Genomic DNA, 16829 nt, shown 5'->3' on the forward strand with positions numbered 1-16829 from the left:
ACTTCCGGTTGGCCTGTCAAGCCATTTTTCACCATCCACAGGCTTCAGGAATCCAGAAGCTTGGTGAGGCCTATGCACATGCGCAGGGGGAGACAGCGTGATGGTTGTGCATGGGGGTAGGGCATGGGTGTGGTTGTGGGTGTACGCTCTACATATACACTTTTGGCACACCAGCTGAAAAAGGTTCACCATCATTGCTCTATAGAAATACAGAGCTGGACTGGGGACCACTAGAGGTTGAACTATTTATCTCAACATTCTGCTCCATTGATGATGACGACTGAGAATCGCAATTCAATAATGCCTCAAGAGCCACAAGTTTCCATCTCTAACATAGACTAAATAGAACAGCCCTGAATGATATTCTGGTAGCATGGTATTTACTGCTGGTTCCAAAAATAAAGAAATAAACAAAATAAAGCAGCCTTTCTCCCCAAGTGTTTTTCGTAGATAAAAGGAAAACAAAAATGTCTATGGAGCTTATTCTTTGTTATGATCTCTTCCCTTTGTTTTTGAAGACGTGGCATAGGAAACCTGCTTCATTTCTGGACGATATTGATATAAAATGTTTTGGGGGTTTTTTGCATTTGTATTTCAGCAAACATTGCTTATTAACAACAACATTCCATATATGTTTACTCCAAAAGTAAACTCTACAGAATTTAATAGAAACTGTGTTTAGAAGAAAGGCTAAAAAGATTAAGAACTGGGTGAAATGGGTGCTTTTAAAGTAAGAAGGTCAAGGTTCTAGTCCATCCTCAGCCATAGAAGTTCTTTTTGGGTCAGTCAATTTCTTTCAGCTGAATAATCACAGGAATGTTGTTGTGGGAAGAAAGTACTGTCTATGCAACTGTGAGAGCCCTGAAAGAAAGCAGGGTATAAATCTAACAAATAAAATAGCCAAAAGACCATAAAAATATCTAACGAACTAGTTTGCTAATGATTGCTTTATTATTAATTTGCAAGGATAGGGAAGGGAAGAGTGTTTTTAACACTTATCTGGTGTCACCCAATACAGGAAACATCTATTTCTAAGTCTGCTTCCACTGTTCTCCACATCCCTATTTATATCCACAACAGTAAAGAGCAGCAAGTGAACTGATCAACGAAGAACAATCCTTGTTCCATTCCTTCCACAAATATAGCCCAGTATTGTTTTTCTTTCAAATAGGTTTTCTTCTTCTAAATTGATCTGATTGTCACAATTAAGGACAAATTTATTTGTCACAATGTCACAGATGACCAGATGACACTATGGGACCACGAAAGTAAAATGCCACTCAACATTACCAATGGAATAATTAATTAAATGTGGGTACTAAAAATGAATGTTTTCTAAATGTGCACATTCTGATGGTACTACTTGCCAAACCCAAGAGTATTTTGAACATATTATCTGTATTTATTCTGTTCACAAAGGAGGTTTCTGTACTGGCAAGTTAGGAAGAGTGCTGAAACAAGGACCAAAATCTGGAATGGTTCTTTATGCATTTTTAGAAACAAAACTTTGTGAACGCCAAGGACAGAAATATGGGCAGAACACTGTCCTTAAGTAAGCAAAAAACATAAGGCAAAGCTCCAGTCCTAATTATGCTTTCTAGGAAGGGTGACCTTCTTACAATTAAGGGTTCAAATTTCCGCAGGGCACAGCTGTTGGGGCGGCATAATGGCAGAGGATGGGACCAAGGCCAATATTGCAGAACTGTACAATTTACTCTCTGTGTTGTCCTACTATTTCCTCTCTGTTTTCCATTCTATGCCTGCCTCTCTGTGCCCCTTCTGCAGGACAATTAGAGTAGGAGTTAATTTAAACTACTTATAATCTCCTTTTACTCTGGATCCATGAGCATAACTATTTATTCATATGATCAGACTGACTCCATCTATTGCAAGATGAAGACCTATTCACTGTAATCTATCAAGTTTAAAGTTGGTTGGTAGATAGTTGCTGTTTCTAAATTTCCACACACAGGAACCAGGCTAGAAAGCAGGAGATCATGAGTTCAAGTCCCATGAAAGCTAACTGACTTTTTGGGCCAGTCCTTATTTCTCAGCCAAACTCATCTCAAAGGCTTGTTCAGGAGAAAATAGGAGGACAAAAGTATGCTGGATATGTTGGTTGATTTGAGCTACCGTATTTGTAAAGAAATATTAAATGTGGGGATTAAATAAACAAATAAATAGGCTGAGTATCTTGTGTGTTGGGCCCAAAGTCAACTGGTTCACTAGTTACCCTATTCCTAATTCCATAACTCTCACTCCCCCTCCGTCTCTCTCTCTCTCTCTCTCTCTCTCTTTCTCGCTTCCCTCCTCCTCCCTCCCTCTCAGCAGAATCACAGGGTATCTGTTCCGACAGATTGTCTATGAAAACACTGCAAAATACAAAAGAAAGAAATTATCTGTCTTTGCATTCAATTCATTATTGCAACAGTGGACATTGCTTTGATCATTCTCTAATGCAGAATCTCTGATTTCTTTAGTATTATTATTATTATTAATTCTTCCCCACAAAGCAAAGACCCAATTTAAACACATTAATAAAACTTAATTGGCATGGATATGCCAATTAAGTTTTATTAATGTGTTTAAATTGGGTTTAAACCTATGTATTTCTTTGTGGGGAAGAATTCCAGCAGTTCTTAAAACAGAGGCTCTTAGTGGCTCTTTTAATAAGCTTATTTTATTCTTTATGGATATAAATAATAAAATAAGCTTATTAAAAGAGCTGCTAAGAACTGCTGGAACTTTCAAACCTCTGCTTCTGTTACAAAACTTCACCGACTACTCTGATTGGCATGCAGTTTGTGTCTCATATGCCTTTCAATATTGTAACCATGGAAATAGTGGCAAGTCTGTACAATGCTTCCCCCAAAAAAGCACCTGGAATGAGTAGATGAAAATAACTCCCCTGAATGAGGAATGCCCCAGACTTTTGGCAGAATTCATGGCTTAGCCACGTTTTTCTGAAAAATGTAGACCCACAAACATATCCATTGACTTTAATGTCTCCAATCTGAATTATATTCAGACTTCTTAAATGTTTTGTTAATCTAGCAGAAATTGGTGTTCTATGTGAATTATTTTAGGAATTTGAAAGTAAAGGGCTGTATTGTGAATATACATTACATATTTGAAAGTAGAGGGCTGCATGTTGAGTATACATTATATATCTGAAAGTAGAGGGCTATATGGTGAATATACAATATACAGTGATCCCCCGATTATCGCGAGGGTTCCGTTCCAAGACCCCGCGTGATAATCTTAAACTCGCGATGTAGCGGCACGGAAGTAAAAACACCATCTGCGCATGCGCGTCCTGTTTTCCATGGCCGCACATGTGCAGATGGTGGAGTTTGCGTGTGGGCGGCGGGGAAGACCCCTTCGGCCGCCCAACAGCTGATCTACTCCGCAGCGCGGCAGCAGCGAGGAGCCGAAGATGGGGTTTCCCCGTTGGCCAGGCAACGGGGAAACCCCAAGATCGCTTGCCGCTTGCCCGTTCACCCGCCCGCCCGGCTCCTCGCTGCTGCGGCGCTGCAAGCGAGCAGCCGGGCGGGCGGGCGAACAGGCAAGCGGCAAGCGAGCAGCCGGGCGGGCGGGCGAACGGGCAAGCGGCAAGCGATCTTGGGGTTTCCCCTTTGCCTGGGCAATGGGGAAACCCCAAGATCGCTTGCCGCTTGCCCGTTCGCCCGCCCGGCTGCTCGCTTGCAGCAGCTGAGTCCTGAAGCCAGACGGCAAAGGCGAACTTCCGCGTTTGGCTTCGGGACTCAGCTGGGAAGCGGCGCTGGGGTCTTACTGGCCGCCCACGCAAAGGGGAAACCCCGGCTCCTCACTGATGCCCGCCGCTCGCCCTCCCGCCAGCAAGAGGGGGGAAGACCCAGGGAAGCAGCCCAGCAGCTGATCTGCCCGGGGAACGCAAACTCCACCATCTACGCATGCGTGGCCATAGATAAAAGGGGTGCGCATGCGCAGATGGTGTTTTTACTTCCGGGTGGAAAAATCGCGATATAGTGATTAGCAATGATCGAGAGCGCTAAACTGTGGGGATCACTGTACAGTGTTCCCTCGATTTTCACGGGTTCAAACTTTGCGAGCAGTCTATACCACGGTTTTTCAAAAATATTAATTAAAAAATACTTCACGGTTTTTCCCCTTATACCACGGTTCCCCCCCATACCACGGTTTTCCCCACACGATGACATCATATGTCATCGCCAAACTTTCGTCTGCCTTTAATAAATATTTTTTTAATAAACTTTAATAAATAAACATGGTGAGTAATAATCTAAATGGTTGCTAAGGGAACGGGAAATTGTAATTTAGGGGTTTAAAGTGTTAAGGCTTGTGATACTGTTCCTAGCCAAAAATAGTGTATTTACTTCCGCATCTCTACTTCGTGGAAATTCGACTTTCGCGGCACCCCTCGGAACGCAACCCCCGCGAAAATTGAGGGAACACTGTATATATATTGTTCTTTTCCTTTCTGCAGTATTCAATTACCTCTATAAAATAAATATAAATAAATAAATAAATACAATAAATACAAATAAATACAAATAAATATAAATTCTTTATAAATACAACTACTAATACTAATTATGCCACATGCACTCATAAACCAATGGCCATTTGGATCTCAAAGGAAGTGATTCAACTTCAGATCCCCTTGCCCAATCAGCAGAGTATCTATCAAACAAAAAAGGGACAGATGAACCATCATGAGAAGACAACAGAAAAATCACAACTGAACCACAACACCCAGCTTTCAATCAACAGGAACCTGCAGTACCCTGACCCACAGAGTGGCAGGGGAAACTTAAGAAGAGTTCAGTAGCATTTTTTTCTAACATATTTTATTAAAAAGCATATGTTTTTTGTGAGCTTAGTTCACTTTTCAAATGCACAGAGTAATTAAACTAATGGATTGGAAAACAAATAAGGAGGAGGTAGAGAAAGAGTGGTTGTGCAGGTACAACTTAAATATGAAACAGATCACAGGTATCTTATTAATTAGCAATTATAATGTCTTAAAACCTTATTGTGTTTGTTAATGGTTTCGGAGATAGCCTGAAACTTTTGATCTATGTGAATTCAGCAATCTTTCTATAGATAATGCTGGCAAAGTTTTGTTATTCTAATGCAGCTTATTAACAACAAAATCTATAATTGAATGTCTTGGAGGTAAAATACTCTGACATTACTTTGTCCTTGTTTTGAACTCTGATAGCAAACTTATGAGAAATACAATCTCTCTAGCTGATAACACATTTATTTTGCTCCCAATTAATAGGTGAGGGAAAACTTTCAAACAAAAGGGAAGAACAGAAGACAAGAAAGTTTCCTGAGAACCTGGGGAATGAGAAATCCTGTTGGTCTTCAAATTTTCCTAGAGTGATTGGTTGGGTTATTTGCTAGTTTTAGGTCTTTGGGCTCTGGCGACTGTTATAGTCTTTATATGCCAATTGTTACTGATGAAGATATTTACATGTTCCTTTCTGTCTAGTCTTGGTCAATGCATGGTCTCTGCAAATATATTGATAGCAGGAGATAGTCAAGAGACAAACAGTCTTAATATTTTCAAAACTGGGAGAAGCAGCTATTTCTTTTATCCTGGAAGACAGTGTACATGTATATCTAACATCAACAATAGTTAATACAAGGTCTGCATTCAATTTATCACCTTCAAACTGATTTTAAACTGAAGAGTTTGCTGCTTAAACAACTGGCCTAATTCTGGGATTTGCTTTCTTTTTTCTTCATTTTTGTAGTACCATAGTATAAGAACAGGGGTGGGTTCCTCCTGGCTTGGACTGTTTTGCCCGAACTGGTAGGGACCTGCTGGTGATATCATGATGATGTCACCAAACTGTATTGGCCGATGCAGGTCCATGGGCAACGCCATCTTTTTTTAAAAAAAAAAATATTCTGCACATGCAAATTTTGCTACTTTTGGCACTGCCCATTCATGGCCATTTTGTTTTCAGTGGTTTTTTTTTAATTTGGGGGGGGGGGGTTTACACTGCATGGCATGCCCACATGTCATGGTCACGTGGCGTAGGAGGCAGCAAACTGGCAGTGAGGTAAGTTGGAATCCATTTCTGTATAAGAAGTATATATTATACTATAATACAAAAAAGTGGTACCCTAACACATTCTTAACTATGTCATTAAGAACTAGGCTGTCAAAAAAAACCCCTAAGTTTTATGTGCCCTACAAATTGTTCTAATGCCTGATGCGTTTAAACTTTGAGAAGTTGGAACTGGGAAACCCCTTGAAATAATAGGTATTTAAAAATAGTCAGTACCCGTATTTAGGTATTAGAGCCAGTAATTTGGCTAACTTTTCCTATTCAACTTTTAGAAAGTTGAAACTTCACATTATTAGTAATTTAAATCATAAATAAGGCATCCTCCTTCCCTGAAACTACTGCATCTTTCTTGACAACATTGAAAATTCAATAGCAAAGATTTGCTCTTAAAATGATTTAATGGTCTTGTTTTTCCCATATTATTTTTATATGTTTAATGCTTTGGCATTATTTCAGAGAGAAGAGCATTTATGCAGCCCCACCCACTCTCCTAAGTTAGCCTACACATGTTTTAGATATAACTGCTGACTCACACCAGGTGCAGGTAGAGTTATTGAAGGAAAATAAAATGTGTATCTTTTCTTTTCTTTTTTTTGCTGTTGGAACAGGAGAAAACCCATAGCAAGGACTTCAGCTAATGGATAAAACTTTAACCTTGCTGTTGTGTTTGCATTTACTATACACTTGTACTGTTTCAGGTGTAACGAAATGTAACTATCGGTGTGTAGCAAAAAGTGTGTAGCAAAAAGAAAAAAAATTAAAAAAACCACCACACTCATAGTAAGAACCCCTCAAATGAGAAAACGTCAATTAATCACAAGTTTGAGATCTGCATGACAAATAATCTATAGGTCTCAAATTTCATTTCAGGTCATATTCAGGTCAGGCACCATACACCCTCAAGTTAAATTACAGCAGACTATTCAGAAGTAATTGCAAACAAGTCTTCAGTCCACTTTGCTTAGCTTTTGAAGGAAAGCGTTTTAAGTAGCAAAATGTGTTCCTTAAATCTTACAGAGATATGAAGTAGGATTCTCATCCCTTTAAAAAATCCAACAATTTCAATACAGTACCAAGCAGATTTTTTTTCTGATTGAATGGAATTTAAGAGAGGGGGAAAGGATACTTTAAATGTAGTGGTACCTCTACTTAAGAACTTTTCTAGATAAGAACCGGGTTTTCAAGGGGTTTTTGCCTCTTCTTAAGAACTATTTTCTACTTAAGAACCCGAGCCGGGGAAAATTTCCCAGGAAATTTGAGAGCGGCATGAAGGCCTGGCCAGTTTCCTGCCATTCCCCATTTAATCCCGGTCATCTTGGGCTTTTCTGGGCTGCCAGAGGAGCCTTTCAATGGTGCTTAAGGAGGTTTGGCAAGTCCAGAGCGAACAAAGCATTTTCCTTTCTCTGGGTGCTTGAAGAGGGAATAAACCTCTGCCAGCGCCCAGAGAAAAGAAACACTCCCTTCACTCTGGGCAGCAACTGTCCTCCTCCTCTTCTTCCTCCTCCTCTTCCCACCCAAATTCCAAGCTTTTATTTCGTTCCTAATGGGTTTGCAGCCATTATTTGTTTTTACATTGATTCCTATGGGAAAAATTGCTTCTACTTACAAACTTTTCTACTTAAGAACCTGGTCACAGAACGAATTACGTTCTTAAGTAGAGGTACCACTGTACTTTGCAAGACTCCCCCACACCATCTCTAAAGTTCAACAAGGCTGACAATCCTGGACCAAAACAGTAATATCTCCTCTCCCCCCACTCACCAAACAACAGTAACTGTAGTAAACCATATCATAACTACTCAAGCTTTGGCTCAGAGTATTGTGTGAATCATCCTGTTGATTGAAGAAATATTGAGGTCCAGTTCCAAGCTGGGAGAAAGGCACTGGGCTGGAGGATTTGGAAATATAGTTTAATGATGAAGCAGAACCACATGGGTGATTCTGGGCAATGGACCACATGGAGTGGAAAGTGAGGGGTTTTTATAACTTATCTTGGGCTTTGCACTTGAACTTCCTGTTCCTGTGCAAAAACATGTATTCTACTGGCTGTTGCCAGACTCCCATGGTGCCATGTACAAATCTGTTGTTTGTCTGGCTGAGGGCTAATCCGGTTCAGACCCTGCTTCACAGATTTTATTTTTTTTTAAATATATTTTTATTGATTTTGTAAATATGGTTACATAAAAAAACAAACATAAAACAGTGCACAGTGCATGTGCCCATCACCTGACCGACAAAAGAACCCCCATCACCACCACCACCCATTCCGGGGGGTTCGAAAATTTACTAGTTTATATATATATATATTTCCTTGGCTCTACTTTGCATTTGTTATTACTGAAAGAGTGATTGGAGTTTATTTTTCACATTTGCATCACAGATTCTACTCAACATATAACCTTTCACCTTATTCCATCGTACCATCAGCTTCTCCAGTTTGTTTTCATCAAAGTTGTTTAATCTTATTTCCATGATTTCAAAATGTATGTGATCCACCATGTACCAGTACCAGTTCTGTAATGTCCATTTTATAGACTCTTTCCAACCCAATACCACTACCGCTTGAGCACTTTCCAATACTGCAGTTTTTATTTCTTTAAAATCTCTTAGTTCTCTTTGTTTAATTAAAATCGCTATTTCTTTTGTAATTGTCCAATTAATATTTAACATTTTATTTATTTCATTCACAGATTTTTTTTTGCCTATGAATAGAGCTAGCTATCTTTTTATTTCTTAAATGCTGACATCTGCTGAGAGCTATTACGAAAGATTTGGGGACTGCTTTCCATCTCCAAGAGCATGTTACTCTATTTCGCCTTTAGGGAAATATAATATTCTACCTTTTTAATATTTCCTAAAATATTTCATTCTTCTGGGAAGGGGTGGTTGTCCACGATCCACTTGCAGATGTCCCACAAACCATGATATAAACAAACATAGCTTAACATTAAGGCCTAAGCCATTCTTTAAGTATTTTTCCTATTCAACTTTCAGAAAGTTTAAATTCAACATAATCATTAAGTCATTAAATTCATTAGTACAAGCATTTCTTTTGCTACAGCTTTCACCAACCAGGCACTCAGCTTCACGTTCTAAATTCCATCCATTATGTGTTTTAACAACGTTGGCATAACCCCGTCACTCTAGCCAAGTACCTTTTAGAACTCAGGGCCTTTGTTTAAGCCCCAGTCACTTTCACCAGCAGAATAAAGGGCAGATTAAATAAAAATGCTGCACACTCTGAAAAATGTGTTTTTTCAGAAGAGAGCACAGAATACAGGCCATTTTGCATGCACAATTCTTGCAAAAGGTTAATGTGTCTGTATCTGGTTTCGTCCCTCGAGCGCTGTTATATTCTGCAATGTCTCCCATAGTTAGGAACAAGTTGCAACTTCTCACAGGTAAATGTTTTTGAATGACATCCAGCTTAATAACAAGCTCAGATGAAACAAGAGGCTGATTCTTACATTCTGGAATGTTAGGGTGAAAATATTATGACACAAAACGGCTGTGAAGAGTCCTAACCAATCCAGGTATTCACATTCATTTAATGTTCACATTCACTTAAAAGCCAGTGTTTCATCTCTATTGGCTTTTGCTAATACAAAATCATATAAGTAGCTCTGGTGAAGAAAAGATGCTCTGTTCTATAGATTCTGGCAGGATGTAATGTATAAACTATAAATGTAAATTAGGCTAAAGAAAATAATTTCTGCAATTTGGAAGCAAGAGCAGATTCAGATAACATCTCATCTCAGTTTTGAACTGCAGAAATCTATGCGTATTTAGGTATAACTATGACTAAAATTCAGCAAAGATTACTATCATGTATCTATTTATTTGGAAGCTACTACACTAAATTCAAGCAATCTTACTTCTCAAAAATCACACTTTGTCTGGGTTCACCCAATACAATAAGCCATAATGTGGTTCATTATGTTGTATGAACTCTGCATTGCATTTGTAAAGAATAGCCGATGTCACAGTTTGCAAACATTTATTAGCTTGTATAATAAAGCATTATTAAGGAAACTAAAACCAAGCATGATATGTGAAACAACTCATATAGATCAGTGATATCAGGAAGAAAATATTAATTTATACTGCTCAAAAAAATAAAGGGAACACTTAAACAACACAATATAACTCCAAGTAAATCAAACTTCTGTGAATTCAAACTGTCCACTTAGGAAGCAACACTGATTGACAGCAAATTTCACATGCTGTTGTGCACATTCAACTTTGTGCAGAACAAAGTATTTAATGAGATTATTTCATTCATTCAGATCTAGGGTGTGTTATTTGAGTGTTCCCTTTATTTTTCTGAGAAGTATATATTAAAGCAAGGGAATGAGAATTACTGAAATAAAATATTGTAAGTCTGGTTTATAAAGATACAATTTGAAGTAGTGGCAAAGAACTGGGAGCGAGAAACTGGGAGTTAATGTGTTCTGGTCCCGCCTTAAGCACAAAATCAAGTGGATGATCTCAAGCCAGTCATTCTGTCTCAGCCCTAAGAAAATGACAATGGCAAATTATAATTCACTTCTGAATTCTTGCCACAAAAACTGCAGGGCCTAGTTCAGTCTCCAGAAGTCAAAGTTGACTTGAAACCATACACCAAAAAAGATTTATAGCTAAAGTGATCTGAAAAGAGAAAAATAGGTAGTCCTCAATTTACAACAGTTCATTTAGTGACCATTCAAAGTTACAACGGCACTGAAAAAAGTGACGTATGATCTATTTTCACATGACTTGTTGCAACATCCCTATGGCCACATGATCAAAGTTCATATGCTTGGCAACTGATTCATACGTATTACGGTTGCAGGGTCCCGAGGTCATGTGATCAGCTTTTGCGACCTTCGGAGAAAGTCAATGGGCAAGCCAGACTCACTTAACAACCATGTGACTAACAACTGTACTGATTCACTTAACTGTGGCAAGAAAGGTCATAAAATAGGGGCAAAATTAAGTTGTTTGTTTGTTTGTTTGTTTGTTTGTTTGTTTGTTTGTTTGTTTGTTTGTTTGTTTGTTTGTTTGTTTGTTTGTTTGTTTGTTTATTTATTTATTTATTTATTTATTTATTTATTTATTTATTTATTTATTTATTTATTTGCATGTCGCCCATCTCCAAGGATTTGGGGCGGCTCACAGCATATACAAAAACAGAACAATAATATAAATCCAATTAATACTACATTAAAAACAACCCTTCAATTCAGTTAAAAGAAAGTAAAACCTATCAAACCAATCATTCAGAACTTCGTACTTAAAACATTCATTGATCGGGGGGAAGATCTAAATGTCTCAAGCCTGGCGGCAAAGATGAGATTTTAAGCTCTTTCGGAAGGTGAGGAGGGTGGGGGCAGTGCAAATCTCTGGGGGGAGCTGATTCCAGAGGGTCGGGGCTCCCACGGAGAAGGCTCTTCCCCTATGTCCCGCCAGCCGACATTGTTTGGTTGACGGGATCCTAAGGAGGCCAACTCTGTGGGACCTCACCGGTCACTGGGATTCATGCAGCAGAAGGAGATAATCTGGTCCTATGCCATGAAGGGCTTTATAGGTCATAACTTAACAAATGTCTCCCTTAGTAACATAAATTTTGGGATACCCATATTTTATTTATCTGCAGGCCTTCGCCTTACATTTATTTATTTACATTATTACTGGTTAAGAGACTTGGCGGCACAGTGGTTAAAATGCAGTACTGCAGAGCATTTTTGCTGACTGCAGGCTGCCTGCAATTTGGCAGTTCGCATCTCACCAGGCTAAAGGTTGACTCAGCCTTACACTGTGAAGTGGTATATAAGTCTAAGTGCTATTGCTATTGATTAACACTGTTTTGCAAATTTTCAATTTTTTTTTCATCGCAGAAATGAAATGTGCCATTTCTTAATTAATTTCACATGCTGAATTCAAATATAACAAGGAGGTTTGTTAGTTGGCTCTAGTTTTCATGCAATGGACAGTTTACATTTTCCAACTACAGGTAATAGGCAATAAAATGTTCAAAAGTTTAAATTTCTCATTAATCTTGCCTTCAGTTTGTGTTCCATTTGCTTCTCTTGACTTTTCTTTTGTATCCAAGGAAAGGATTGTCTCTTACAATTGTCTAACAGTAGTCTGCAAGCATTGATGGCTCCATTTACCTTTAACTGCAATGATGATGATGATGTAAACCTTTTCAACACCAATAACGCAGCTACTCTCTAAAAAGACCTTGACTTTGGGTCTGAATGGTCAAATATCTGGCAACTCCAAATCTCAACCAAAAATGCTCTGTCCTACACATTGGCAAAAAGAATCAGAACACCAAATACAAGCTGAACAAACAAGACCTTGCAGACAACCCTCACTCTGTAAAAGACCTTGGAATACTCATATCAAATGACCTAACTGACAAAGCCCACTGCAACATCACAAAAAAGGCTTCAAGAGTTGTTAACTTAATCCTATATAGCTTCTGCTCCAGTAATCTCAAACTACTAACCAGAGCATACAAAACTTTTGCCAGACCAATCCTTGAATACAGCTCATCTGTCTGGAACCAACACCACATTTTGGACATAAACACTCTAGAAATGTCCAGAGATATTTTATTAGTACCTCCACTCACAACAGAAGACCTTATGCAACTAGACTTGCAATCCTAGGTTTAGAAATCTTAGAACTACATAGCCTTAAACACGACCTAACCATAGCCCATAAAATCATCTGCTACAACGTCTCTCCTGTCAATTACTATTTCAGCTTCAACCACAACAACACACAAGCACACAACAGATACAAACTCATGTACAGTATATAAACATTGTTATATCTTTGTATACCACCAATACGTACTTGCCTTGACTTATTTTTGCAGCACTAAGCAATGGAAATTAACCGATCAGGTACATGAAAGCAGCTTTATTCCTGTCCATTGCCTTCACAAAGTTTTTCATTAATCCCAAATTGACATGTAATGGAAGTAATAAAATCTTTTTGCTGTCTACAAGTGTTGGATACTTTACATTTTTATTCCCTGGTTGCAGCGTCTGCCAAAGTGGCCAGTGTCTTTTGATATACAGTAGTGCAATTCTTTCACATGACTGTCTCATTCACACAGGAAGCAGCAATACTTAGAATATCCACCTTGAAGACCAAGTAAGATAGCAACCACTTTCAGGTCACCACATGTTGACCATAGTTAATGCATCTTAAGATGCATAGATGATGCATCTTTCATGTTTTCATATGTTTCTTTCATCACAACCGCATAAGCAACTGGAATAGAAGGTAGCTGATGGTAGCAATACAACCGCATAATAAACCATGTGTGTGTGTGTGTGTGTTTTGTTTTTTCTGTCAAATCACAGAATAAAACATATGTTGCATGCACGCACACACACACACACACACACACCATATCATATATCTTGGAAACTAGAGCCAATATACATTTTTAAATGTTATTTTCATTATCAGCACCCCAAATTATGTCAGAACAGCTGTTTCCATGCTTGCAACTTTTTACCTGCAGAACAGTGTAATAAGTAGTTATTGATAAAATTATTATCAAATTATTATTTGATAATTACTATAGAATTATGGATAATAATCAAATAATAATTTGATAATAATCTATCTCCCTCTTAGAGGGGCTCTGGACTGTGTACAGTAAAAGCATACAAGCAGCATTTATAACTGAGGAATAAACTTAAATTCTGTGTGATCATCATCAGTCTCCGCAGCTTGAGCACCCTACGCGTGGCAACTCCAAATCTCAACCATCAAATGCTCTGTCCTACACATGGGCAAAAAGAATCAGAACTTCAAATACAAACTGAATAAACAAATTATCACAGATAATCCCCACTCAGTCAAGGACCTTGGGATACTAATAACTAAAGATCTAAGTGCCGAAGCCCACTGCAACAACATCGCTAAGAAGGCCTCAAGAGTTGTTAATTCTACGTAGTTTCTGCTCTGGAAATCTCACACTACTTACCAGAGCTTACAAAACTTTCACCAGACCCATCCTAGAATACAGCTCACTTGTTTGGAACCCATACCACATTTCTGACATTAACACCCTTGAAAATGTCCAAAGATACTTCACCAGAAGAGCCCTTCACTCCTCTACCCGAAACAGAATACCCTAGGAAACCCTGGGTCTTGAAAGCTTAGAACTAGGATGCCTTAAACATGATCTAAGTATTGCCCACAAGATCATATGCTGCAATATCCTGCCTGTCAACGACTACTTCAGCTTCAACCACAACAACACAAGAGCACACAACAGCTTAATATTAACTGCTTGTCGAAGTGTGGAACTCATTACGGACTCCGTAGTATCATCCCCTAACTCCCAACATTTTACCCTTAGACTATCCACGGTTGACCTCTCCAGATTCCTAAGAGGTCAGTAAGGGGCGAGTACAAGTGCACTAGAGTGCCTTCCGTACCCTGTCCTATAGTCTCTCCTATATCTCGTATATCTTCTCTACTACATCCTCTATAGCCCTAATTGTGTATTATTGCGTATTGGAGAAAATGAATAAATAAAAATAAATAAATAAATCCAACACCGAACTACGGTAGTCCAGAGGCTCTCGTTCACCGCGACTCCTCCTCCTGCCCCCTTCACGCGACTATTACATTCCACAGTGTAGTAGTAGAGGACTGTTCTCCAACCGAAGTCTCCGGAAAGGAGGCGCGCGAACCTAAGCTCCGTCCCATTGATTCCAAGGCGCCTTGTCCTCAGAAAAGGTACGCGGGCGTTCAACCACGCGTAACTTCCCGGGAAGAAACCCTTGCCGCCAAAACTTCCAGCGGGCTAAAGGCGGCACCTGTTCCAACTCGCTCCAAAGGGAAGGGAGCGAGTTAACCATTCAAAACGTGTTTTATTCAGAAAGGCCGCTTCCACAACCCCCGGAGGTGTGGGGGGGGGGGCACAGACTTTTTAGAGCCCCCTCGAGCCAGCGCGCAATTGGATGGAGAAGGAGATTCTCCCCATTCTGGAGCCGAAACGCGACGACACTTCTGCCCACCTTCTCCCCCCCCCCCCCACACACACGAACGCCGCGACTTACTTAAGCTCAGCAAAGCCAGGCAGCCCAGAAGTCTCCTCGCATCACCCATTGTCCCAAGAAGGAGCCGTGACTACAGACGGCGGTGGCGGTGGGCAAAAGCGCTAAATGGTCCCGGAGCGGCTCCGCCCACCTGGCGCGGCTCTTTCGCAGCGCCCCGCGGGTCCCTCAGCACCGGCGAGCTGCTCCGCCCCGGCCCTTCCCCGCTCGCCGAAGTTTTAAGGCCCTCCTCTTTTACTCCCTCAGTCCCCGCCACACATTAAAAAAAAAAGCAACAACTCTTCCGCTCCGGTGTTTTTAAAAGACGCGACGTGCATATGAAACGAGCTTTTCTGGCCTCTCGCCCGCTTCCTGCTACTTTTCGGGTGAAGTCCTAAAATAAGAAGAGAGAAGTAAAAAAAAAAGAGAGAGAGAGATGCGGGGAGAACGAAACGCGACTTGCATAGGATCGCGTGAAAGGAGGTTTTTCCCCCCTTCAAAGATGCGCTGTCTCTTCTCATCCTCCGCGGCTCCATCAAGGGCTCTTTTATGAGGAGAATTCCCTCAAACACTATTTACTCACCTAGACACAAGTTCATCCCCCCCCCCCAGCGCCATCTTTCTGCTAAACAAATAATTCCCTCAAAAACTATTTACCAAGTCTGCACTATTATTACTACTGGTTTTTGTTTGTTTTTACTTCTCATACAAATATAGTATTGTATGTTTAACATAATATAAGTATAAAGTATTAAGGGGCGAGCATAAGTGCAGTAGTGTGCCTTCCGTCCCCTCTCCAATTGTCTCTCCTATATTTTATACTGTATATCTTTTCTCCCATTCATATATCCTTTCCTCTACTCTTCATTGACCATTCTATTCTCATATCTTTTCTTCTATCCTTTCCCTGATATTTACTACTACATGTTATTATTATTATTATTTTATTATTATTTATTAGATTTGTATGCCGCCCCTCTCCGTTTTTATTCTCTTTAACTTTCTATTTGTATCGGACTAACTAACTAAATAAATAAACAAACAAACAAACAAACAAAGTAGAAATAGAAAAGATAAAAACACATTAGGACAGGAACGTAGGCACAAAGGTGCACTTATGCATGCCCTTTACAGACCTCTTAGAAAAGAGGAGAGGTCTATTGTAGAAAATGTAAGGTTGAAGATTTTGGGATTGGGGGAAGAAACAACAGAGTCCGGTAGTGAATTCCAGGCGTTGCTGAAATCGTATTTTCTGCAGTCTAGTTTGGAGCGATTTACATTTTGTTCGTATCTATTGCGTGCTCTTGTGTTGTTGTTAAAGGTGAAGTAGTCGCTAACAGGGAGTACATTGTGATGTATGATTTTATGAACAACAGTTAAATCAGTTCGGAGGCGGCGTAGCTGTAAATTTTCTAAACGTAGTAATTGAAGTCTGGAGGAGTAAGGTAATTTGTTTCATGAGGAGGAATGGAGTACTTCTTTTGAAGTATTTCTGGACTCCTTCAAATGTATTAATGTCTGTTATGCAGTGTGGATTCCATACAGGTAAGCTGTATTCAAGAATTGGTCTTACCAATGTTTTGTATGCTCTGGTTAGTAGATCGGTGTTTCTAGAGAAGAAGCTGCGTTTGCGACTCAGTGTTTTTTTTTTTTGGCAATGCTGTTGCAGTGGGCTCTGGCACTTAGATAA

General features: G+C 39.6%; 1 protein-coding gene across 2 annotated transcripts in view; it reads right to left on the bottom strand.

Moving 5' to 3' along the window:
• The window catches only part of ITGA2 (integrin subunit alpha 2), an 87500-nt gene extending 72182 nt beyond the window's left edge, over positions 1–15318 (bottom strand). The window contains exon 1 of one of the 2 annotated variants that reach the window (XR_011558365.1): positions 15164–15318. Coding sequence is in view for 1 of the 2 variants with exons in the window: in XM_070743359.1 (XP_070599460.1) it covers positions 15164–15212 (49 nt within the window). In the remaining variant the exon portion in view is untranslated. The remainder of the gene's footprint in view (positions 1–15163) is intronic. The other variant, XM_070743359.1, reaches the window with a different exon arrangement.
• Between the last annotated feature and the right edge of the window lie 1511 nt (positions 15319–16829).

Source organism: Erythrolamprus reginae, chromosome 2 (assembly GCF_031021105.1).
Source record: "Erythrolamprus reginae isolate rEryReg1 chromosome 2, rEryReg1.hap1, whole genome shotgun sequence".
In the NCBI taxonomy this organism is placed as follows: Eukaryota; Metazoa; Chordata; class Lepidosauria; order Squamata; family Dipsadidae; genus Erythrolamprus; species Erythrolamprus reginae.